General features: G+C 39.8%; 1 protein-coding gene across 2 annotated transcripts in view; it reads right to left on the bottom strand.

The window, feature by feature from the left end:
- Positions 1-1,292: 1,292 nt before the first annotated feature.
- dagla (diacylglycerol lipase, alpha) overlaps positions 1,293-24,952 on the bottom strand; it is a 35,071-nt gene continuing 11,411 nt past the window's right edge. Inside the window, exons 2-21 of one of the 2 annotated variants that reach the window (XM_051379372.1) lie at positions 20,801-20,902; positions 20,503-20,714; positions 20,217-20,318; positions 19,978-20,116; positions 19,765-19,852; positions 18,964-19,098; positions 18,769-18,846; positions 18,185-18,309; positions 17,697-17,847; positions 16,150-16,233; positions 15,258-15,335; positions 14,912-14,992; positions 14,459-14,601; positions 12,041-12,109; positions 11,875-11,947; positions 11,243-11,451; positions 10,005-10,131; positions 5,648-5,814; positions 5,362-5,379; positions 1,293-4,876 (exon numbers count right to left, since the gene is read on the bottom strand). In XM_051379372.1, the coding sequence (XP_051235332.1) occupies positions 3,772-4,876; positions 5,362-5,379; positions 5,648-5,814; positions 10,005-10,131; positions 11,243-11,451; positions 11,875-11,947; positions 12,041-12,109; positions 14,459-14,601; positions 14,912-14,992; positions 15,258-15,335; positions 16,150-16,233; positions 17,697-17,847; positions 18,185-18,309; positions 18,769-18,846; positions 18,964-19,098; positions 19,765-19,852; positions 19,978-20,116; positions 20,217-20,318; positions 20,503-20,714; positions 20,801-20,895 (3,279 nt within the window). In that variant the 5' untranslated portion in view covers positions 20,896-20,902 and the 3' untranslated portion in view covers positions 1,293-3,771. The remainder of the gene's footprint in view (positions 4,877-5,361; positions 5,380-5,647; positions 5,815-10,004; positions 10,132-11,242; positions 11,452-11,874; positions 11,948-12,040; positions 12,110-14,458; positions 14,602-14,911; positions 14,993-15,257; positions 15,336-16,149; positions 16,234-17,696; positions 17,848-18,184; positions 18,310-18,768; positions 18,847-18,963; positions 19,099-19,764; positions 19,853-19,977; positions 20,117-20,216; positions 20,319-20,502; positions 20,715-20,800; positions 20,903-24,952) is intronic. The other variant, XM_051379373.1, reaches the window with a different exon arrangement.

Below are 24,952 nucleotides of genomic sequence, written 5' to 3'. Positions count from 1 at the left end.
TCTTTGTCAGGAGGTAGATACTTTGCTTCCCTCTGGTGGTGGGTGGAGATACACTTGCACGTTTTACCAATACACAACTTCTGGTTTCAATGCCTACAAATTCATTTGGAGATGGAAAATTCTGGAAATTCTTTGACAAAATAAAAAACATTTTTTAAATAAATCTTAATCTACTAATCTACTACTTTCTCTGAGCTTTCCAAATTGTCAAACTACCCACTGATGGTTTTTAGAATAGGAATGATCAGTTGTACCGCCAAGATTAATTTATTATAAACTTTAAGGATAACTCATAAAATTCATAAAAACCTTTCCTGTGATATTTTATTGGAAGTCAGCCAGTGGATATATATTGTCAGTATATATGGAGGTTATTACGTATAAATAACTCCAAATATAGTACACATTAGCTGCAGTAAAACTTGGTACCACAGTATAAATCATATAACATCATTATAGTTTAAGTAGGTATTATTTAACAGCACTGTCTTAGGTTGGGGAGTGATCACAGATTTCACAAATAGCCTACAGTTGGTCTCAAAGTAGTTAAACGCAACAATTATCTATATTGATACTATAATGAGTTTTTAGTGTATATTTGCTTAAATTATACATTTTAGAGCTCAGTGTACTTTACTGGCTAACTCAGTAGTTTGACTTTGTGAGACAGATCCAAGGTGCGTCACCGGTGTTATCAGACACCTCCTGTCCACACAATGTCATTTAACTCATGACACCTCCATAAGGCTCAACAGTAGATTCTGATCTCCATCCAACCTACCGTACACTCATCATACACTGCACCTACACTTAGGCTTAAATATAGCTCCAAACAACTCATGCCATATTCACTCAAAATCCATCTGCACCCAGCAGTTCCAAAACTGATGACACATGCTTTACATCAAATTTAAAGCCCTAACTTTTTCAGGATGGGTTCATCTGGCATGTATTCAGGGAATTTGGCATCAAAAGTAATTTGCTTAAAAGTATTAGGTTTCACAAACAGCCAAGTCTGTTAATCTGAGTAATTATTTGCCTAAATGTCCCTACAACATACATTATCTTTAAGGAGAAAGTCAACAGAGCCTTGATTGCTCACGTTTATACTCCAATTATGCTCTTCATAATATACTGAAGCTAAACTGTTCCATAAAATGTTGCAGCAGTGAGGAAAACGAGCTGAAAACTTGGACATGAACTACAATTTGTGGCTCATTTAAATAAAAGTAATCAAAACACTGAACGGTAAAGCAGTGATACACGCTGAAAGAAATATAACAGAAACTCAGTTATTTTCATAGTTTGCAGTTTATTCCATTACAGGCAGGGCAGTGAGGGGGAGGGATTAAATACATTCTCATCGTGGGACAGGAGAGGAAGGGAAGCAAACCAGGTAAACATGGACAAGACATAGTTGAATTATTCCTCTTTCGATATAGACCAATTTGTAAATCTGCCAATAGTTTGAATAAATAACTTTCAGATGAAATATATCTTTTTTACTCTATATGTCAATACTGATATCTTTTAATATAGTCATTATCTCCTTATTGTTATATAGTTTCTACATGACTCTATCAGAATCATTTTTTTTAGACATCTGCATAAATAGTTACACATAGAAGATGGTGCTGTACACATCATGGTGGAAAGTATTATAGTGCTTACTTTCAGCAGTGTTTAGTGTATGACCGGCTGCAAGCAAAGCTACTGAACGTAGGAAATTGCTGGCCCAACCTTGGTGTATTTTGTGAGAGACTACTAGGACTGGCAGCAAGATTTGAGTAGTGTCAGACTGTAAACTGGCTGGAACAATCTGCTGTGAGTAACCACAGCAAATCTTATTCCAAATAGAGAGAGTGTGCAGATCACTATGGTGACTCCGGGCTTGATGGTGGCGCTGCACCAAAGGTCATTGTGAGCAGGCTGTCACTCTGCAGCATGTCTCACCACTATGAAACGTTTGTAAAAAGAGCATATTGTCACCATGCCATGGCAGAATGTCAAATACTTTTCCACTCGGACAGAAAAAAAGCTGAAATATATAACTCCTTACATTTGGGAAGGTCTAAAAAGTTCTCCACACTGTCCCAAAAACTGAGATAAAAACCACTGACATCAAACCAATCTGTTGCAAGAGCAATAAGGATAATAATACCATCAAATATAGCAATAAAAGTGATAACAACATTAACGGTAATAAATAATGCAAATTGTGAGCCACCTGTTAACACCCAGAGTGATATGGAAGATCGTACGCCCCATACAGTATTTAGAATCGGCATACGTAATGTTCCAGCCCATTTATTCATTCAGTCCAACCTCAAGGATGTTTCAGATTAACCACATTAAAGGGAAGCAAACACCTTGACGTCCAAGATGACTGAGAGCACCTTGAGAACAAGAGAAATTATATCTTGGGACACTTTTAGGATACACAGTTTGGTCCTGTCTGATGACCTGGGCCTTTAAAAAAAGCCTCTAAAAAGGATTGAGTTTACATATGCTATCATTTCTGGACATGTTTAGAGCTTATTTACTGTGACTTAATGACAAGACTTGTTCTATACCAGCCATGCTACTCTGAAATGCATTAAGCATGCAGACCCTGACCTGGGCACATTGCTAAGAGCTCTCCAAAGAGGAAAGGTACAGTAGTTATGAGACTAGGACAACTATTAGCAAGTTCATTATTGGTTCAAACCCAAGGTACAGAGGTTGAGATGAAAGCCATGGCAGTGTTTTAAGGTCAGGATGACATCTTTTCTGTGGTGTTGCTGTGTAACAGTCGATATGGGAACCAACAGAATGGCTAGGGAAGGAGATAATGAACTTAGCTTGTGTTTAAATAAAGCAATATCCATATACATATACAAAATTACATCTCATAAATACATTTGGCAATACAATTTATTAAATTTTTTGGCAAGGGGGGGGGGTAAATTGAGCAATATGTGATGTGTGCAAGAGTATCCAAATGTCAATCTAAGTGGCTTATTGACAATTTCTCTTTAAAAATAAAGAAAAAAAAACTTCTTCATGCACTATAAAGAGTAACCAAAAGACTCAAAAACATCCATAGGCGTCAGTAATAACTTTGTCACAATCACTACATTTTTAAGACACATGAATTCTCACCAATGTAACACACTTACTCTCTTTCTGAAAGTCAATTCTTTATAGACCTGAGGAACATTTGGTAATGTCTTCTCACCTCTATTGATTGACGAATATGTCCATCTTCACATTCCTGATTTTTAAAAATAAAAATAAAGTAAAAGCTGGAGCTGCTGAGGGTGCAGGAAGTTGTACAGTACATCAACCCAGATGATGTGCCTATGCTAACCTCTTCTACAGTGTTTTTGAATCCCTGCTCAGTTAACTGTTCTCCCTTTGATTTTGTTAAGTCAAGGAATTGGTGTAATGCTGACGCGTCCCTACGTGGGTGAGACGACATTGTTTTGGAATGGCATTGTGAAGCTACAGTTTATTTATATTCACCCAAAAGCAGTACAGCCCCCTGGCATGCAGAGAGAGGTATCTTTTTTTTTCTTAGTCATTGCAATAGTGTGAAAATGCTATAAACAGCGTTCAAGGGAGACACCTGAAGAATGGAAATAGTTTGCGAGTTGGTCCATCAAGTTCTGTCATTGGATCTCTGATGAGTGACTGCATTCCATTGCATGCATGTACTGTGATATGTTTTAAAATTTTGATGACTGCACCTCTCAATTTAGAGCAAAGGACCATTGGAGTCTTGGCAACACACTACACCATAGACGATAGTGTGTTCTCTTCAGGACAGTGGCATGGGGGAGATGTTCGTAGGGAGTGTATGGCTGGCAGGGTACCCTCACCGGGGGAAAGGTCATTGAGCTCCTCAGACGACGAGAGAGGGAAGGAGGGTGACAAAGAGATGCCGGAAGAGGGGTCAGCAGATCCAGCAAATGTGCGTGGGGGCTTTGGGACTAGGTTAGGCTCCAGTGTTGCTCTGGCCAGAAGTTGTTTGTCATCCAACTGCTGTCCATCTCCAAGACATTCCCCCTGCCCAAAAGAGCCCCGGCCTGACTCTGACTCCCCGTCAGAAAGCTCCAGAGGCGGTGAGCTGCTGCCGTCCAATCTGAATAGAGAGTCTAAGTACTGGGCAAACTCCAGCACTGCCTGGCTGGGATTCCCATTGGATAGTTGGGGTGGAGGAGTAGAAGCTGCCGGTCTGGTCTCTTTGCTTAACTGGTTCTCTGCTGTGTCCAGCTCCCAATCTTCCTTTTCTCTATCCATTGGTCTAGAACCAATTTGTGGGCTGAGGGGAGCATTGGGAGTGCTCCCTGGGCTGTAGACACCAGGCATCTCTTGGTGTTCCCCATCAGGAAGCATTTTTGGGTCGGCGTTAAGCTCTGGTTTGAAAGGCTGAGCCAAGACGCTCTGATTTAGCAGAGCTGGGGAATGGTGTCCACTGTAACGAGGTGTGGCGGGAGACAGCCGCATGGGGTAATCCGGGGTGGATCTGGATTCCAGTGGGGTAAAGAAGGGCCCAACCTCACCCAGGTGCTCTGGCGTTGCCTGGCAGAGGCAGTCGGCAGCCAGCAGTTCAGTGCGAGAGCTGAGAGACGGGTTCTCCTCTGGGATCGGGGCATCCAAAGGGAATGGGAGGCTACTCAGCATTGGTGAACCCCTTAGCGCAGCCGAGGAGCGCCGGGAATCCAGACTATAGAGGGATTCGGCGTCTGAGAGACTCTCCATGACGGCCAGAGGTGCTTTGCGGTCCCTCAGCTCCACTGCCAGGCGCTCCCGTGCGCCACGCAGCACTACAGGCACTGGGGGAGGAGGGCACTCAGAGAAACCATCCAGAGATATTTCAGACTGGGCACATGAACTAGAGGAAAGGAGAAGAAGGGGTTGGAGAGTAGTGACAGGGAAATGAGGGGGGAGGGGATCCAAAACACAAGACAGACGTGAAAAACGGGTCAAAATAACTTACCGAGGGTTAAAGAAGGGAAAAATGGGAACGTGTTAGTATTTAAGTTTAGTATTTCTAGAATCTACAGACTACGTGAACACCAGCAAAACATAACATAGACGGAAGAAAGAACAGAGAAAAGGAGAGACTGGAAGGCCAGGAGTGAATCCTAGTGGCATATATGGTCTTGTATTATCATCCAACACAGGAGAGGTAATATCATTTTCAACCATCACTACCAGGAGTTCACACTGACTTTGGACAGGGGCTAAACCAGAGAGGGCGAGGTGGGAACTGAATACTACCATACGTTGCCCCTGCTCTGTGGTCAGACAGCGTGCATGCGTGCATGAGAGAAGGGAGCACATTATGCAAAATTAGTATTGGCATGCTTTGCTTACCGTAACAATGTTTTTTGTCTTGTTTTTAAACAAACGGAACAGACAGAAATGATGATTTTGAGAAAACAATAAAGTAGCAATTAGTAGCAGTAGTATTGTTAAGTACTGGCTAGATAGTTTGATAAAAAATAGACATGTCCCCATGATTATCCCTACAGTTTAGGAAGAAGTTTGCTCCATTATGTATCATGTAAGAGGGGGAACTGAATGTACAGAGGATCAAACAAAATGTTTTGTATATTCTTTTAGGCTCCAACACACCCACAGTGGTGCCTGGTGTACTAACCGAACACTACTGTTCCTGCGGTGGTGGGTTGTAGGCGTCGGCTGCTGAGAAGTTGTTGATGCATCCATAAATATGGACTCTGGGTTCAAGTCCACTTCTGTGGGGCTCACCATGATCTTGGCTGCTGACAGCAAAGCAGTTTTCCCTTTGTTGTAGTTCTCCAGCACCTGTCACAAGCACAGAGGTAGACACAGACACATGACTTGACAGATAAAATGTACGATGAGAGCAAGAGTGCTGGGAAGATGAACAAAATAACAACTGGAAAAAATGTCCTAAATTTAGCTGCTGTAATAAACCAATAGACTTCACTTGCTTATTTCTGCAGACCAAACAAATATACAAACTCTACTGACTTAGTTTCAATATGTTTTCTACTCCATTCTCAAAAATCCTGGATGTGATGCATTTACAGTTTGCCTTTAAATATATGCCAATTCCACTTCTATGTCAACAGTTTAGATATCTGAATGGATTGATAATCTACTGGCCATCAGTAGTTTGGGAATGTATCATCAACATACAGTCAGTTTTCATCTATAGACAAATGTCATTTATCAGGTACGTGAAGAATAATTACAAGATCAAATATGTTTAGTTACGCATTTGATTCATCCCTGAGAAGATTCTAATGGTTTTCAATGACATTATCCAAGAACCCACTACATCTATATTCAGCTGCAGATATGATTACATCTATTACACTATTAGAGCACACTGTAGTTCAGATAAATGTAAGTGCAATCTAAAGGTGAGTTTACACCTACTCCAACTGACATTAAACGCCCACAATGGAGTCATAATGCTTCAGCAAGAACTATGCAAGACCTACAGTACAATAAGCAACAGTAAACCATAAGCTAACTGTGTGTGCAACTTCAAAAACATTCAAGAAAACCCTGTCCCACAAATGGTGGTTAATGGTTAATGATGCAAGGAGAACAAACACTAACGGCAAATCACATCAACACACAATTACATATATTTGGTTAACTTTAATGAGTAAAACACTTGGTGGAAACAGAGGACATGAAAAAAACACATATAAAAACATACAATTCATATGACAATGGAACATAAAATGTTAAAACTAAATGAAAATGAATGTAAACAAAGATCTTAGAGACACAGGTTCAGGTATGTTAAAAATGGCATTAAACAAACATGTTTATTATGTTTGGGTTATGCAGATGGTTATGGATCACAAATGAAAACTTGACAATGTTACATGGGTGAGTGTGACCAGTGATACACGAGGAGAAGGTTGCTGCAGGTGATAAACTACAGCAAACATTTGGCACCAGCAATATCAAACATATCACCTGCAGTTGTAGGCACAACCACAAAAACTAAAAACAAAAAAAAACAGAGCATGACCCTGCAGACTCCGCGCCCAGAGAGATAAATTTATACTTGGACAGCATATATATTATGCATTATGCAATAATGCACTGCAATCCCTACAGCCATAGATTCATATAAAATATATAATTTACGAAAGCACAGTTTGAAATGCACGATGGAGGACATAGAAATACAATTCCAGTTCTCAGAGTCTTCTTAATGATAGGCCTCCATTGTAGCAACTCAGTAATAATAAGAAATTAGAAATTTGTTAGACTCAGTGAGCATCAATATTACAGCAGAGCAGTGGAGCTGAGCATAGTACTCCATATTTACACATTTTTTCCCCCCTTGCTACTCCATCTGCTGCCGATGAGTAATTGACAATTCCTTGAAGGGATTATGATTGAGGAAAAGCTAAATATGCTCTTTCAAACAAGGCAAAAAAAGGGAGAAGATATCCAGAGAGAAGAGCTGCAGCTACTGAAAAAAAAGGGGAAAAAAAGACAGCCAAGAGAGAAGAAAGAGCAGTTAATGTGGAAGAAATTAGGTTACCATGGAAACTTTGTGAATACAAAAAAAACTTGTTAGCTCAAGGAACAGGGTTAGCAAGTTCATGCCACAACACTTGACCAAATGTAACGTAGCTGTGAGAGGAATGGAAAAGAATGAAGGTTTGATATGAGGAGAGCTGGATGAATCTCATTAACAAGAGAGAGGGTGCAGGTGGGTTTGGACTCACCGTGCAGGGTTACTCTACTCTAAGGTTTAAAGGGATTGCGTGTACTTGTACTGTTATATATACTATTGACCTGTGATGAAAAAACAAAACAAAAAAACTGACCACATCATCTTGTTGTTGTGTAAACACATCTGTTGCCTGAACTTGTTTTGTCTGTTCATCGCATTCTTTTCCATTTCCCGTTTCCTAGAACGCCTTTTGGCGGCATCCAGTGAACTCGTCTGGACTTGAATCCAACCTCCAGTTTTATGTGCGAGTGGAAAGAAAGCTAGTAGGAGGCCTTAATGCCAAGAGAGAACGTTTTTCCAGTTTTCCTCAACTGATATACCAGTTGAGCTGCTTTTGCATTCGTCTCTGCTGACTTTTTATACGTGAGTTTTACGTCAGACAAAAAATTTGTTTTAATTAAAAACTTCACTGTCATGATGTCACAGCATCTTAGCTTGACCATTTAATCACACTATTAATAGTAACAATGACAAGCTTATGACAACTATTTAGATTGATATTTGTGTTATATATATTTGTGCAAAGAGGTTAATGAAGGATAATACTGAGTGTCATAAAGTCTATACAACAGAATCAGAAGAACTGTTTGGCACTTTTTGCGAAGAACTATGTGTTGTTACTATCTTGGCAGGAGGATTTTCTATTGGAGTGCAGTTTGACTCCTCAGATGGGGTTTCAGAAAGAGGAGCATCTACACAAGGGTGAGAGTTGGGTGGATCTGATTGTGTTTGCGGTGGAATGCATGCATCATCTTCAACTGAAAGCTGAGGGTCAGAAGGCCTGATAGACAGTGGGGGGACAGACACCAAACACAGCTGTGAGGCGGAAGTACAGTCTGACAGAGGAGGAGGAGGAAGAACAGACTCGGCATCTGAAAGAGAGAGAGAAGCAACGACAGTCAAGGGGACAGGGACAGCCTCCGTCTCTGTGAGGGAGGCAGTGCAAGACAGGTCTTTGTGTGTGGGAGGGGAGGCATCAGAGGGAATAGGGCTAGAGTTTAATTCTGTTTGTGGGGTTATGAACACAGCGGTACTGTTGGTAGGTTGATTGACTTCCACTTCCTCTGGTTCCAGTACCTGCAGAAACACCAGAGGTATCATACTACAGACTAAAACCAAGTCCCAACACATCATATGTAGAGAGGGACAAACTTACAACTTTAACTCTTCAGCCACAAGACAAGTGCAATACCCCAAAGTGGATCCGTCACATGCAAACATACACAGTAATACCGGGTTATCTAAAGAGATGTTCAACGCTCGTGATTCATAAACTCACTAAGACCAGAGGACACCATAAAACCATCCAGGAGTGAACATTTTGCATGCTTTGAAACTGGAGCAATGTGAAGAGAAAAAAAAAGGAGTGGTAAGTTGTAGGTTAATGGATCACATGCATACATTGACCTTATATACAATACTCAGATTCAACCCTCAAAATCTCTCAAAAATAATTTTAACTGAACACTTAAGGGGCATACCACTGAAAACCCAAAGACTTTGTAGTGTGCTTTTAACAGCAGAACAAAATAAATCACTGCAATGTATTTGATGAATGACTTTATGATTGCTGCAATGTGTAATCCTGAGATGGGTAGATTTAAAGGCCAAAGAGATGATAAATGCATCACTCATCTTCAAATTAATTTTCTTTATAAATGTTCTTTGCCAGGCATAAATGACAGAAGACCTTTCCTTCTATTGCAGCTCTCCCGTTGTTCTAGAAAAACACATTTATATGTGGATAGATAACTACTGGAAGTTTTTACAACATATAAATGGATTAGTATTACATGTGGAGTCCATCTAGGACTTGAAATGTTGGTTTTTTCACACTTCTCTAGTCCACCGTGGAGCTGACTACAGTCATTTACCGTAGGCACAGTTATTTATCACAGCACGACAGAGAGTGAAACATCAGCAATTATGTTGTAAAATCTGTAATCTTGTAAAAGAAGAAGGGATTTAACAAAGATGGGCACTATCTCCAGAAAGATTTTATTACAACGGAAATCAGTGATCTCTAGCTTTAGTTAAACATTTCTAAATTAGTTTGTATGTCACACCGTATAAGATGTTATTTTAAAAAAGTGGTATCCCCCTGTATGAACAATTGTTAAAAATATTTGTGAATGCCTCTGTATTTTTTCACATATTCATCATCAATCAATTAAATTACCCAGTGTTGGAAATGAGGAACAAGAATTAAAAACCATTTCACCACCATTTCAAATTCATCTGCATGCGCACAGATAAAACCGACCTTGTTTAGGCCCTCCATCACCATGTGGGGCATGTGCTCATTAAGCATGGCGGGCGATATGATGACCTCATCAAAGGCCTTGTTGTCCCCCCACAGAGCTGAGTAGGTGGGCTCCTCCTGGCCACAGCTACAAAGAGGGAGAAGAGAGAGCCTGTCAATCATGGTGAAAGACAAAGTGAACACACATGTTGATTTAGTAGCAGCCTGCCTCTGTATCCTTCACTTACAATACAGTACATGTGGGAGAAGCACAATCTAGGCTATCACACCATTTAGAGGAATAGTTTGTGACAGACTTTACAAATGAGCTCATTGTAGAAAACAGGGCAGACACATAAGATGGAGCAAAACGCTACTATAGAATGACAAAATGAGGAAGAAGAAATAACTAAAGTCTGTTTTTTATTCCATTATCAGACATAGCAAACAGATGGGGTTATCTTCTTGTGAGTGTTTGGATAACATGGCCAAACCATTGCTGTCTTGTGGTTTTGCTTTGCACCAGCTTGCAGAAGGTGGTTAAAGATTGCAAAGCTGCCTGCTTCTGTGTAATGGCTGGACACACACAGCAGCAGTGAACTACTACAGGCCAGAGATCAGATTGTTGCACCTTCAATAGACTTCCTTTGAGTTAATTGGCTTCCAGTGGTGGTCTGCAATACAACCATCAGTTACAACAGGGTTATCTAACTTGACAGGTGAATAAAGATAACAAAATATCCTTTCTTCCAGATGTTTAACAACTGCTATTGCTATCTTATATCAGAGACATATAGAATGACAGCCACCTGTTATAAGATCACTGAAATGCATTACAGTCCATCTGATGTGTGTTTGATAGCAGTGTCTAACAGAATTTGGATCAAAATGTTATTATCTCTAAACAGTAATGCTACTGATTTGTATTTTCCCTTTCCAAATAATCTCACAATGTACCACATTAAACTGGTGTGGAGGAAACAGGTAGAAGAGGCAGGAAGATTATAAAATAAAATGTGATATTAGATTGCAGAGTGCAGATAGAAGAACAGGAGAGTGCCTCGTGATACAGTAAACCCACACTGTCCAAAGTATGCAGCGTATACCTTTTCCCAGTGAGCTGCCAGTTCTTTTATGTCACAGGTGTGAAACAAATATAAATATTTGCTTTCAACAACACAATTGATCTCACTTCTTCAGCAAATGGACAGTAAAAGAGAAACGGTGAAGAACAACAGCTTTTAAATCAATTTTCTCACAATGTCTCTGGAGGATGGTTGTGCACCACATGGATGATCTTGCCAGGAGGGTAGAGGGGGGTGGAGGCTGAAAGGGCAATGCTGAGGTCACTGGGGTGGAGCCACAGGCGACTGCTGGGGGGCGCTGCTGGCTGAGACTGAGGATCATCGTCCTCTAGTGGAAGCTCTGATTTCGGGATGCATTTGGTGCCTCCCGCAATGATCCTCCACTGTTGCAAAGGAAACATGCATTTTAGTTATGGAACATCTGAATCAAAATGTATCTTCCATATATATGTATGTTTTTTTTTCTAACACTAATTAACTAAATACTAAATGATGCTTTAATTACAGCAGTGATACTGTAACTGCAGTGTTGTGAGAAGCTGTTTGAAAGCCTGTAGTTTATTCTAATCAAGCACTGCAAAAAGAGTGTGCTGCTACTGGATTTTGATAATGCAAATATGTTGTGAATCTGACAACCATTTATGTTTTTTGTCCATTACAAAGCATTCCCGCAAATTACTGCAACACCAGACAGTAGGTTCTTTGCAAGACCAGCAGATAGCATATTGTGGAAGTTTCTTATATCTTTCATTTTTATGTTTTCTGATTTGACTGTCATCTTCTACAGTGTCAAGAGATTAAGTCACCTTTGGCTTGTTACTTTTCTGTAAGACTTCCAGAAGGTGGCGTCGAAAACCCTCCAGTTGTGACAGGCCAAGTCTAGGAGAGACCAGATGCAGATATGTCTATCGTAGTAATACTGCAGCAAAGTGAAGTTAACCACAGTAGACTGGATACAGTAGAAAGAAATACCTTGGTACCAGGTCTTTTCCTAATACCACAGATGTGACAAACTCTTTGGAGTACTCCATGGCATCCCCACTGGGTAAATAAAAGAAAAAAGTTAATTGTGTGTGGTGAGGTTTAAGGGTGTGACCTGAGAGTTCGCTGCACACATTTCATACAAACATTTGTTTTAATCCAAAGTTATTCAAAACAACCAAAGCAAATAATGGTATGTAATAGACTGTACACTCTTCTACAAACATATAGGGAATACATTTATCTGACCATATCCACAGGGAATGATACAATACTGGAAATGATGAGAAAAAGAGAAAATTAAAAGAAGAAGTGGAACATCTTCTCATTTGCCTGTGTCACAACATAAACAGGCGCAACCAACAGCAAACTCATTTCCACATTTGACCTGTATGTGAACTTATTTCCAAAAAAAGGGGGCATGATCAAGGGTGCCTGGAAAAAAGGTTTAGGCGTTGATGTTTTCTGAATGGGGCAATCAAGGAAGGAATTAAGGAACGTACTTGAACACAAAAAAAACCTTATCAAAGCTTTTGCTGTGGGTAATGGCTCTTGATTGATGTATATGTGAGAGGGTAAGCAGCACAGTGCAATTATACAATAACAGCGACTGTCAATGAAAGGAAAAAGGTTGCCTGGTCTGATGAATCGAGGTTGCAACTGTACCACTACATTACAGTCAGGTGGCGGAATGTAATGGCTAATTCGGGGCATTCATATTGCATTCAGGGCCGGCATTAATAACTATAGATTTAAATTTTTTATGTCAGAGTATACCTTAACATCATAGCATACGATGTTCATCGTTTGTAGCTAGTGTGCACCCATATGAAGAAGGGTATTTTCAGTAGAATAGTACTTCCTGTCTTGTAGAATTGTAGGACCATTCAGGTGGAAGGCTGTTCCTAGTCAGCCACAATCCTCTGATAACAATCAGACTTTTGAGATAAACCAGACTGTAGTATTTGCAGAAAGGATAACCTTCAGCATATTCTATACATATAAAGATGGGTGACAAATTAAAAGGAAAAACCTACATTAAGTGGTTACTATGAGAGGTTCAGTACTCTTTGGCATATATTCTACAATCTCTGAAACTCTATTGGAGCAGTGAAACACCATTGTTTTAAAATATATTCCTTTCTTTTTTCATCTTTTGATCATAGTGGTGGAGAGGGTTGTTAAGGTGTTCAATAGGTTAAAATCTGGTGACTGTGAAAACAATAACATACAACATAATTTGCATACGTAAACCCTTCAGTGACCCCTTGTGTCCTGTATGGAAGCATCTGAATTTATTATGTATTGCTTATTTTTTGACCCATCTTGTATCGTCTGAACAAAGTATGATAAATTACTTTGTCTTGACTTCGATGAAACACCAAAAGGTGCACTGCAGCATTTAGTAATCTCTTGGTACAGACTCTCTTCAAGCATGATTTGCATAGCAAACACAGTTAACTACTGCAGCCAGCTGTATGGCAGGGTGTTGGATAGTGTTCAAGTGTAGACAGACAAAATGCTAATGAACTCCGAAAAATAAAAAACCATAAAAGAGAAAGAAAGGGGAAAAAAAAGGCAAATGAAAGTGAAAACCACAGCTTGTGGGTACACGTTTCAAACACTTTTCCAGTATCTTGTACATTACAACACCTGGGTTTTTTTTTAAATGTACAATTCATTTTGCAAACCAATTCTGTGTGACACTTCGGATAGTCTCCTTTCTGACTGATCTAATAGTTAAAAAAAAATTGTTTTTGGGATTGTTTTAAATAAATCCATATGTTTTGGCTCTACGGCCCTGCTTCCAACCTGGCTGTATGACTGGTCTGTCACTGCTTGGCTATGTCATGAAACATACATTTCTATAATAATTTTAGTATTACAATTCACTTATTCTAAAATTATTACGATCATTGTGTGGTGACTTCTAGCTACCTTTGTTGTTCATACCCCCGCACCCCCCCCCCCCCCCCTTCCTCATTTCCATTCTGCCTCTACTGTCAAATTAAGTAAAACATTTAAAATTAAAACGTACGCCACACTAATCACATTGTCGTGTTTAATTTCCAGCATAAACACTGCAGGGACCTTCTTAGGAACTGAAAATTCTCATCTGTATGGAGCAATATTTATATAGGTCTGGTATAATTCTTAGGTTTAGCAGTGCTGGTATTGAACAACAGCTGCAAATTCAGGTCTTAAGTAAACAGTGGTGGCCAGGGTTTAACCTATGACAGCAGTCTGGTATGAAACAGTTAAACTTACGTGTGATTTATAAACATAAACATAGGATTTATGTGTGGAACTGGCAAAGAGAGTTTAATAACTTATTCACAGTACACAGAATGACTGATGTTTTCTTGTATAGTCTTTTGTATATCGGATACTATAAACACATTGACTCACCTAAGAAGGCCACCAGGTGGAGAGTAAGAGTAGCAGTGAAGTGTGGGGTACTGAGGTCTCAGCAGGAAGGAGAGGATAGCAGCAGTGCCTGCACCAAGAGAGTGCCCGACTATCACCAGCCCATAGTGCATGGTGCCCTTGTTCTGTGAGACACAGAGTCATTACGCTCACAACAGCACACTTGTGTCACCCCAGTGAAGATAATCACTTCAGCAAATTACTTATTCTGGTAATTGTAGAATTATTTGTATACAGTGGGGTAAGTGTGGTTCATTTAATAAAAGGAATAAAGTTTAGATCTGCTCTATTTGAAAAGTATCCTGAGATAGCTTCTGTTATTATACAAATTAAATTGAACTGAAAAAGATTGAATTAATACAAATTCCCAGTGCAAATTACAGAAAATGGTCATTATTGAGCACCATTCTTTATACAGTATACTGAGACGTGTACCAAATCTCTTCCAAAGGCTTGTGACAAGATCATTTCCTGCTCCAGTTTCTTCTTAATGTATTCTGCTGAGTAAACCATCCCCTGAGAGTGGAAAGAAAGAGAAGTCAGTAGAGGGGAAGATGGCAAGTGAGAAAGAAATATGGACAGGAAGTCTGCACCATTAATCTCTTATTAAAAATATCCACTGCAATTACTCTCCTATTAACAACTGAAATGACCTTTGGAGTCTGGGATTATGTTACTTGTTGAAACTGCACTATGGAGAACAAAGAAACTCAGAGGAGGCTGTACAGCGGAGCATACTGTGGGTAATGTAGGTGAGTGATTTAAAACAGTAATGTCTGACCTTGTGGCCAAGCCAGGTCCCGTGTTGCTCCTCTACAGGCAAACGTTCAGAATCTCCCGTTAGATCCGTCAAGGCGTCCTGACACACACAAGACAAATTTTAAAAACATTCTACAAAAGACAGTATAAGGCAGAGAACACAAGTGAGTGAAATTTAGATGTGAAATCAAGATGTAACTAATAAAAGTGCACAGATCAGGCACAGGAATTAAAAGCACCATTCATAATCTCCATTGCAAATTTGACTATTTGTTCTATTGCATTAACTCTACCTAAGGGGCTGCGCCAAGAACTATAAGACGATGAAAGAATGGTATATGCTCATGTCAGTCGAACTTTATATTTAAGAAATCATGATTACCTTTTCCAAATACTGGTGAAATACTACAATACCTCCTAAGACTTTCAGATTTATATATTCACAAACACTCGCTTCTTTAATCTTTGTATGCTATCTGTAATGTCCCACAATGCATGTACAGTACCTGCATTCTGATTTGCTACATAAATAATCTGGTTGTTTTGACTGGTCGGGAGCAAAGCAACAGAGATCAATGGGATGAGTAGTTCTTGTCCTCTCAAAAGACATTTGGCCTTTATAATAAGGCTATGATTAAATTCTTAGCTGTTGATTCAGTTCAGGTATTAAAATATAACAGGATTTTTCTCATATTCCTAAAAACTGGATAGTACATTTATTTCTAAAAGTGGAAAGTCACGTTTCTGCTCTATGCATGAAGGGTGTAGGAGTTTGAGAACACTGCATTCAACTATGAGAACTTCACCTGCTCTGTAGGTGTTGGTGGTGTGAGGTACGGATGGAAACAAGGTCAGCTAATGTTTAGATGGGGATTGAAATACTGTAAACACAAGACGAGAAAGCTAAAATTCACCTTTGGTGATAGGGTTCCTCTGATACTGATGACGACCTTCTTTTTTGCATGATCCACTGCCACAAAAAATGGAGTCTCATAAACCTGGGAGATGCAGAATGGACAGTAAACAGTGGTGAGATAGTGAGAGGAGGAGGAGGAGGAGGAGGAGGCAAATACTACTGCATCATAGTTCCACTTTCATCCCAGCAAACTGAACACTTCTTAAGTCTTCGTCATCAAACCTTTCTCCACTTGGCTCAGTAGACAGTCATATAAGTCACTTCATGAGAGAGATTTATATATGGAAACTCAGCGTTAACCTCACTAAGAAGTTCTCTGCTTTAGAAATCATCAACATCGTGTGGCTCAAGTGCTAGTGTGAAGGCTATGGAAATTCTACATAAAAACTAAAAACAGACATAGTTAATTAAATATCCAATGTCATAAGGAAACTATTATAACAACTATTTAATTTACTGTCTGAGCTTGTTTCATTTGAAAGGATTAATTGGGAATATAAGTGCCCATTTGAATGGGAAAGTGATTGGAGTGAAATTATTTTGACTTTCAAATCTACACTTATAGTGGGTTAAACTGGAAGTTTTTTTGTTGACTTCAGCCACTACACTTTATCTTTGTTTGACAACTTGGGACTTTTTGTATTTGTAACCATCATGCCAATCAGTTCAATCACCCATTTTTACTCACCAACTTATTGCCTTAACATGGGGATGCAGCAGTGTTACTACATAGAGCTACCAAACAAAAGTGGACAAGGGAACGCCCAGGCAGTGACTAATCATGCAAGTCTCCAACATTACCTACTGTACCCACTCACCAGAGAGTGAAACCAAACTGTATGAAAAATGTTTGCCCCCGTCTCCACAGGAGAGAGATTTCCTCCAAATCATCTCAACTGGAATGTAGTTTGACAAGAGAACTGAGTAAATTACTCAGTATAATATTGTCACGACTGTGGACAACGTACCGAAAGCCTGCATCATATTTTGTGACCAGAAATGTACTTATATATAGGCCCCTCAAAGTCAGACACTCTCCCCTCTTCGGCTGACCTTAAGATTCAACCCATGATGATCACAAACAGCCTTGGCGGAGTACAACACCTACTGAGAACACACTTGACTTACTGCCGAGGATGTGGACACGGCAACTTGGCTCCCCATATCTCAGCAACTAAACTGGTGAATAAAGTGTTATCAAAACAGATACAAATGATGGCCAAAACTACAAAATAAAGCTACTAAATGATCAGGCTGGGTTCTAGTTTGTGGATGTGCAGCACTGCACCGCAGCCCTGTGTTAAGTGATGTTTGATTTGCATGTCTATTTTGCAAGCATAGCATCATACGCTGGGTTCTGGGGCAGAACTGCCTTAAAGGGCATAATTCACATGTAATTGAGTGTATTTTGCAAAAAGTAATCAGCATTAACGTTAAAAACAAAAGAATGGACAAATGAAAACATTTTCCTGGCACTTCTCCACACAAAGGAAGTAAAGTGCAAACACCTCTGACTGCTCGTTAGCTGGCTGTCGGAGTACTCACAGCATCGTGGCAGGAAGTGTAGACAATGTGAACCTGCTTGAGGTCCCTGTCCAGGAAGTGTCTGCGTATGGCCAGGACGTTACAGCCGCAACAATTGTCCTCCTCCACTGTCACAGACTGAGACAACCGAGAGCCAGACACTGATGTACAGCTGGGATGCGAGAGAGAAAGAAAACAGGAAAACACAGAGACCAAAAAATAGATAAATGGCAGATTTTTTTGCAAAAATGTAGGTCAAACGAGAAATATAGTAAACAGGTAAGATTACAGAGCTATAATCTAATATCCTAATGCAGGAAATCTGGATGAAAGTATGTGATTAATTTGATGCTTCTAGTGTTAGGGAGTCTGACCAGAGTGGTATTGTCTCAGTGGATTACCACTTGGCAAGTGTTGACGCATGTGAAATTTGATCTGCACTGAAGAGGCTCAAGAGACACAGAAGGCAAATAGATCAAAACTGTGCGGGAGTATGTTTGAGTGCTTACGGGCAGGAGCTGGCAAGGCGGCACAGCCCACAGGCAGGCTTCCTCATTAGGTACATGGGCCAACCATATGCAGCCAGGGCAAAGAGCATGTAATAACACACATCCTTGTACATGTTCATCTCGGTCTGGAAGAAAGAAAGGCAGACAGACGGACGCACACATGTGTCAGGACAACTGAAGAATTCAGAAATGCTTAGATACTTAAATATGTAATGTCATTTTAGATAAATACATCATCAGTTCTCATCAAATCAACTGGTGGCTCTGGTTCAATACCATTGTTTTAATATTTGTGAAATATAAACTAAACTATCAACTTACTTGTTACCCTATTGTAATTTGTGTCTATTGTTTGCTATCATTTATTTGACTTTAAGCAAATAAAATTCTTTCTAGGGTAAATAAAATGTACAAGAGCCTTTAAGAGTGAGCTAAAATGCATGTTGTATTTTTGTATTTGATTGTTAGCTTATTTTCTAAACATTTTAACTTTCACAAGAGTCCACTGTTTGTGTGGTTTAGCATGTGACATAAACACAAGTCAACCATGACTTTGTCAGTTCATCACACAAAGAGAAACTCACCGAGTTCTTAAGGTCCAGGTATCTAGTATTACGAGTGACAGGCATTCCAGATAAGAAGGCTAAAATGTCATTGTTAGCCTTAGGAAGAGAAAAACAGAATAAAATAAGTTATTTTCATTACAGCACATTCCTACAAAAGCACAAAAATAGAGACATTAACATATTTTTTTTTTTTTTTTTTACAGACAGTGATACCTGGTCCAGGATAGAAGATCTCTTAGACCTCTGTCTCTGGCGGAGAAGTACCAGGCCAGCAATAATATCACTAGGCACAATGTCCAGGTCTCTGAAGAACTCTGCAAAAAGGCTGGCCACTTCTGAATACGCATCCTGGACAGGAGAGCAGCAGGCATCAGGACATGGTGGTAAAGCACAGTAACAAAAACAGGATTGGACTATATGCCACAAAATAGACATAATCATCAACCTTTATACTGCCTGTTCTCCAAACCCCAACTGCAGTTTTGTAGGATTATAAATTAGGTAGCATAGCTTCAGCCCAAAAGGTGAGACCACTTTGTTTTCTCAAATTTACTAGCAATATTCTTTGCCAAAAAAATCTTGTTTATTACTGTAAATAAAAACTGGGACACCACAATACATTGGATTGTTGGCTAAAAGCTGATTGCAATCTTACTTTCATGACTTTTCTGTAGACAGTTCTGCAGTCTAGTCTAGTGAAGGGTAGTTCCTGAAAGTTCTGCGACTACATAGTCATAGAAATTGTGCTTTACTTTTTTTTGCAGACAGCTTGTAAATTGATTTAGCCAGAAATAATATAATTTTTTACATTCAGATTTTATTTGACATTCTTTATGTTGCCAGTAAGTAGCTGAGCAATGAGCTCCTTTGTGTCACAGTCTTGATTCATCCTGTCAGGGCTTATTTTAATGACTAGCTCACTGGACGTTATGCCTGACATATTTCTGGTTTCACTCCTTTCGGTTTTTACTTTCAGCAGAGAGAGGAAACGAATAAGTGTCTGTTGTGACTCACTGATTGTGTATCCTGGGCTCTTGTGCAGCACATGAAGAATTTTAGTCTCCTGCTCCAGCTGCTGGCTTGGCCTTCCTCTAGCCTGTGTCTAATGGGTAAGGTAAAGAACATTGTTAAGATGGATGCTGTGTTTGGGTGGGTGTTTGGGTCGGTTTTTTATGTATAGAGAGAAAAAAAAAGAGAAAACTTGAGAATCTAAGAGCCTGTTAATACCTTAGTGTGTACGTAGTGAGGTTGCGCTGACGCCGACGGGTGGCTTTCAGTTTGACAAAAGTCCGACCCGTAGGATCAAAGGTGCACATGAGGGTAATGCAAACGCTGAATATCACTAGCCAGTTGCATGCAACAATTCCTGCAGAAAATATTCAAACATTATTCACATTCAAGCATAACAAACCTCTTTCAAGTTAAATTGTCCATTGCCATTCTCCTGTATATACTCTTTCACTCACCCAAAGCCAGGTTTTTGGCAGTGACATCAGAGCATGGCTGGTAATACTGGACAAGCCAGGCAATTCCTACCACAGCATATACTAGCTCGACCAGCAGAATAGCTAGAGAGAGAAAGAGGGCAAAAGAGGGTGAGGGAGTGAGGAGAATAATGATCAATATCTGCCCAATTAATATAAACGGTGTTTAAATCTTAACTTGGAAACCACAAGTAATCCTCGCAACCACCGCCAATTCTCACAAGCATCAAGAGGTAATGCCGTTTAAAAGAGGACTTGTGTTTCTTACCTAGTCGTATATAGAGGACATACTGCACAGCTTCCCTGGGCTGTGTGTACAGAATGCTGCCTCTCATGCTCAACCACATGATGGCGCTCTCACAGATGAGGCAGCTGACCAGGATGCCCAGGTACCCTCTGCCATGGTCTACCAGGGTAACAGAGCAGGACTGATCTGAGCCGTATGGGAGGCCGAACAGAACCACGGAGAGAACCACCAACCTGAAGGTGAAGATACACTTACAAATTAAAAATGAAGTGTATATATGCAAAAAGAAATCAATATAGTCATAGAAACTCTGACTCACCAGACGCAGTGCAATAGAAACAGGAAGAGGGCGGGCAGCACCAGGTCATCACTGCCAACTGACCAGCGCCGCCGAAACATCACCATGCCAGGCATCACTGCCCTGTGGGGAGACCGAAGGGAGATCGAAAAACTTCAGGGACATCGTTTGTCTGAAAAGTTATTATGCCTCGATTCTCCACAGGTATATGTCCTACATACTGTACATCATGATCTAACAATATGTCAAGCTTCAAACAACTAAAGGACAAACCAATGATGAACGAACACGCAGAACACTTATATTAGCATGGATGCGTCAACAGGTCAGCTCACGCTCAAAGCTCGGAATCATCAGCAGGAAAATTGTAGTGATTTACTTTGTGTTTCTTCAAAACTCTATATCAAAACAGAGAGGGCTGCAGGGAACATAACGGAAATAGACATGCACAGAGGAGATGAGTGAAAGATAATGGGAGGAGCAGAAGATGAGACTAAGCGGGTGGAGGGATGCAGAGAAAATGAACAAAAGGAGGGGAACTAGCTTTAAAATTTGATGGCACCACGCTGGTTATGGCCACGTGAAAAAGCTTATTTTACATCACTCTGTCCATTCTCTTTCTGAAAAAGCATTGTGAGTTAACACAAGTTGCCTCTGGGCGAAAATGAAATGAACTGTAAAAGGCATGGTAGAGAGGAAACAGTAAGGAGAGAAGGAGCCACAGAGAGGCTGATGCAGGCCTTAGGTTGCTGATACGGGCTGATACAGCCTTTATCGTGTGCTGTTCCTGCATATTTGCTGAAGGCTAAAGGATAGCTTTTTCAGTTTGTCAAAAAAAGTATGCCATCCATCATTCCAAAACCACTGACTATATATACTGTATCTAAAAACATCTAGCTATAAGGCAGAGATGAGCTTAGCAGCAGATAAAGCAGAACAAGTTCATTTCAAAATTTCTTGTTGGTCACTATCCAGCACTCCTCTGCTTTTTAGTATTGTTTCAGAACATTTCTTCACATTTTTTTAGTTATTAAGAAATTGGCAGCCCCCTCCTTGTTTCACCCTTAAATACCAGTCATCACAGTTGTTAAAGTCTCACTTTGCATCGTGCCTGCGTAAAATATCACAAGGGACAGTTGCATCATTCCTTAGTCAAAAGGTTGCATATGCAGTATTATACAACTTCCTGTTTCAAATTGATAAACACAGCAAAGATGCAGTGTTGTTTGTTTCCACAATATGTGTAACTGCAAAACAATTTGGTGCGGTCATAAACAAGCAAAAAGTAGGGGTTGCTAATTTCACTGAATCAAACAGAGACAGTGATGTGCAATTGTGCTTTAAAGTGAATGACAGTGGCAACTGGTCAGATTGGAAAAAAAAAAAAAACTCGATTTGGCATCCCTTGGTTTGATATTTTCCAAGTTTGTTCACACTTCTCCTTCCTGACATTATGCATCTTTTTCATGTTGCAAGTCTTACACCAGTCTGTTGAAATGTGGAGTGGAATGTATTGTAATGTTTTCTTTGTGCACGTCAGGTAGTTCCAAGACAATATGCATGCAGCATTCCTTTCAGAGTATGGCCATTGACATACTGTGTGCAAGGTAAAAATCCAGTTGAACAACAGTAGAAAACAAAGCTGTCTGTCTGCAGAACCTGTGGTTCTTATGGTTTGTGTTTCACAATGTACTGTGAAGAGCATCCTTTTTACTGTAAATAGTAAAGAGTTTCTTGGGTAATTTCATTCCCTAATAATGATAACAGATGCATAGATGATAGACAGTCTCTGAAAGGACTTAAGATAAATAACAAGTGTCCTTGTTGTCCTGCAATACGAGTAAGGATTTGAAAATAAAAAGCACCTGTACTGCTGATCATGAATGATAGCCTAACTGATCAGTTAAATGTAAAAGATCAGATCTTGGATAGACCACAGGAAGTTTCCCCCTTAGGACAACAAAATACTTAAAATCATTCTAATGTTCTATACCAAAAGATGTATTATATCTCAGCTATTCATTATACTAGCTTAGCACATTATAATGAATTCAAGAGGGGTCTAAGGTTTCTTAGACAAAGAGGAACCAGAAAGGACATCACCCAGCCTCGCTAATCTTGAGAAATAACCTGAAAATATAAACAAACAATTCTTGCACAGAGAATACTCTTCCTGGTGTGCACTTCAACAAGAATGCCCATAATTACCTCTGAAGGAAGAAATCAGGCAAAGAAATAAAAACAGTCATTGAGGCATTTGTGCTACCACCTACATAGCTCTCAGTAGGGATGTGTAGAGTATAACAGAAAAGCACTGGCATTTCCCTCTTTGCAGAGCTTGTGGAGAAGTACCTTTTTTACACAGCCTTTTACTTGCTATTACTACACACACAGAAACACTGGGGACCTTGTTGTCATAATGGATTCCCATGCCCCCCTACAAGTTCACTGTACTTACATAAACTTACGTAAACATTATTTAGGATGTCCTATTGTGTCTTCATGCCAAGTCTGTAAAAATGTTAAAACATGTCTTCTCTGTATCTTTTTTATCCCCTATGTTTTGTCGTGTGCCAGTTCCCTCCATTATTTCTCCTGTGGCTGCTTATTAAGCCTAAACACCTGCACTGATTTGCATTTTGTCTAAATACAGATCAAAGGTTTCCCCCTATTGTTGGGGGCCGATATGAAATTTGGCCTCCTATACTTTTTAGCAGGATTGTGACGATCACTTCTCCCTGTCAGAGCTTTTATTTGGATTGACTACGACCGACCACAATTATTTCACTACACACACTATTGTTGGATTGAAAAATGCAGCTATTCCTGCTTTACATCACTATATGTGCAAACACTGGGTGATATAGGGTATAATACAATACACTACACTTTAAAGTATGCCACAGATGTTATCAATATGGCAGGGGTTTTTTTCTCTTATGTGCGTACATTTTGGAAGGAGAATAAACCAAGTTTTCTATGTTCTGCTTATTGATAATTTGATTTGATAATTTCCGTGTTGGTCATACGGTGGCTTGTTGTACTTTGTAGTGCAGTCACTGATCAACAACTTGATGATATGGAAAAGTGTTTGAATGGATTAGACTACAGGTTGTGGTGACACACCAAGACCCACAGCAAGGTGCAAAGGCAAGAAAAAGGAAGAAAACGATGAAGGTTTCAAATGTTTTATGAGGTTATTAGGTCTCAAGATTACACAAAGTGTTTTGGTGAGTAACACTGACAGAATGTAAACAGAGTACATTAAACATACAAGATATGGAGATTGTTTTCTTTTAGCCGTATTAACCAGTTTTACTATTGAGCTGGAAATGAGCAATGGACTTCATACGCACACATGCATCATGGGCCTGGATGGGTATTGTGACAAAATAACAAGCACAGTCTTCAGCTAAAAGTGAATCACGTATAATAGGGTGACAGGACATGGCGATAATTAACTTGTTCTCTATTCTATTGAGAGGAAGAAATGACTGGTGGAACTAGTTTTGCTTTGTGAATGACCTTAATCAAGCAGACACCCGCTATTGACTGTGAAATGCCTGCTTTGACTGCTTGAAAATGAACAGTACATTCAGAAGCAAAGAGGTCAACTCATCTCCTTTTTTTCAATGAAAAATATGAACTGCTCACCTCCCGACAGGGGTCACAATTAGACCCTCACAAACACTAATCGAAAGACTTTTAATGCTCTGTTTTCTTAACACAATAAACTACAGACTCAAAACATAGCTATAAAGCTAAATCTACACACGACAGTCTTGTGAGCGTTATGACTCTGTGACTCTGGTACTTTGATATGTAGCTGTATGAAAAAGGGGCTCATACCATTAGAAACCCCACAGACAGCACAGCATTTGCCACACAGACTCTGCCATATTCAGATGGTAAAAGCTCAAGAATAATATGAAATATGAAACTCTTCGAATAATACACCGTACGGGTATAAAAACACCAACGCCGATAAAACTGTGATTTCACGGAGTGGGCACAAATATTACAGGACAATTTATGCCCAGTGACGGCTAATTCCTTCAATGTTTTAGTGACATAAAAAATAGTTTTCACTGCAAATGAGCCTGGGCTGTGTTGGCAGGTGGTTACAACTGGCTAACTGCATCAAAGGCAGAGGGGTTAAACCATGAGCGGTGG

Source organism: Dicentrarchus labrax, unplaced genomic scaffold (assembly GCF_905237075.1).
Source record: "Dicentrarchus labrax unplaced genomic scaffold, dlabrax2021, whole genome shotgun sequence".
In the NCBI taxonomy this organism is placed as follows: domain Eukaryota; kingdom Metazoa; phylum Chordata; class Actinopteri; family Moronidae; genus Dicentrarchus; species Dicentrarchus labrax.
This window is presented reverse-complemented; position numbering and strand designations above follow the sequence as displayed.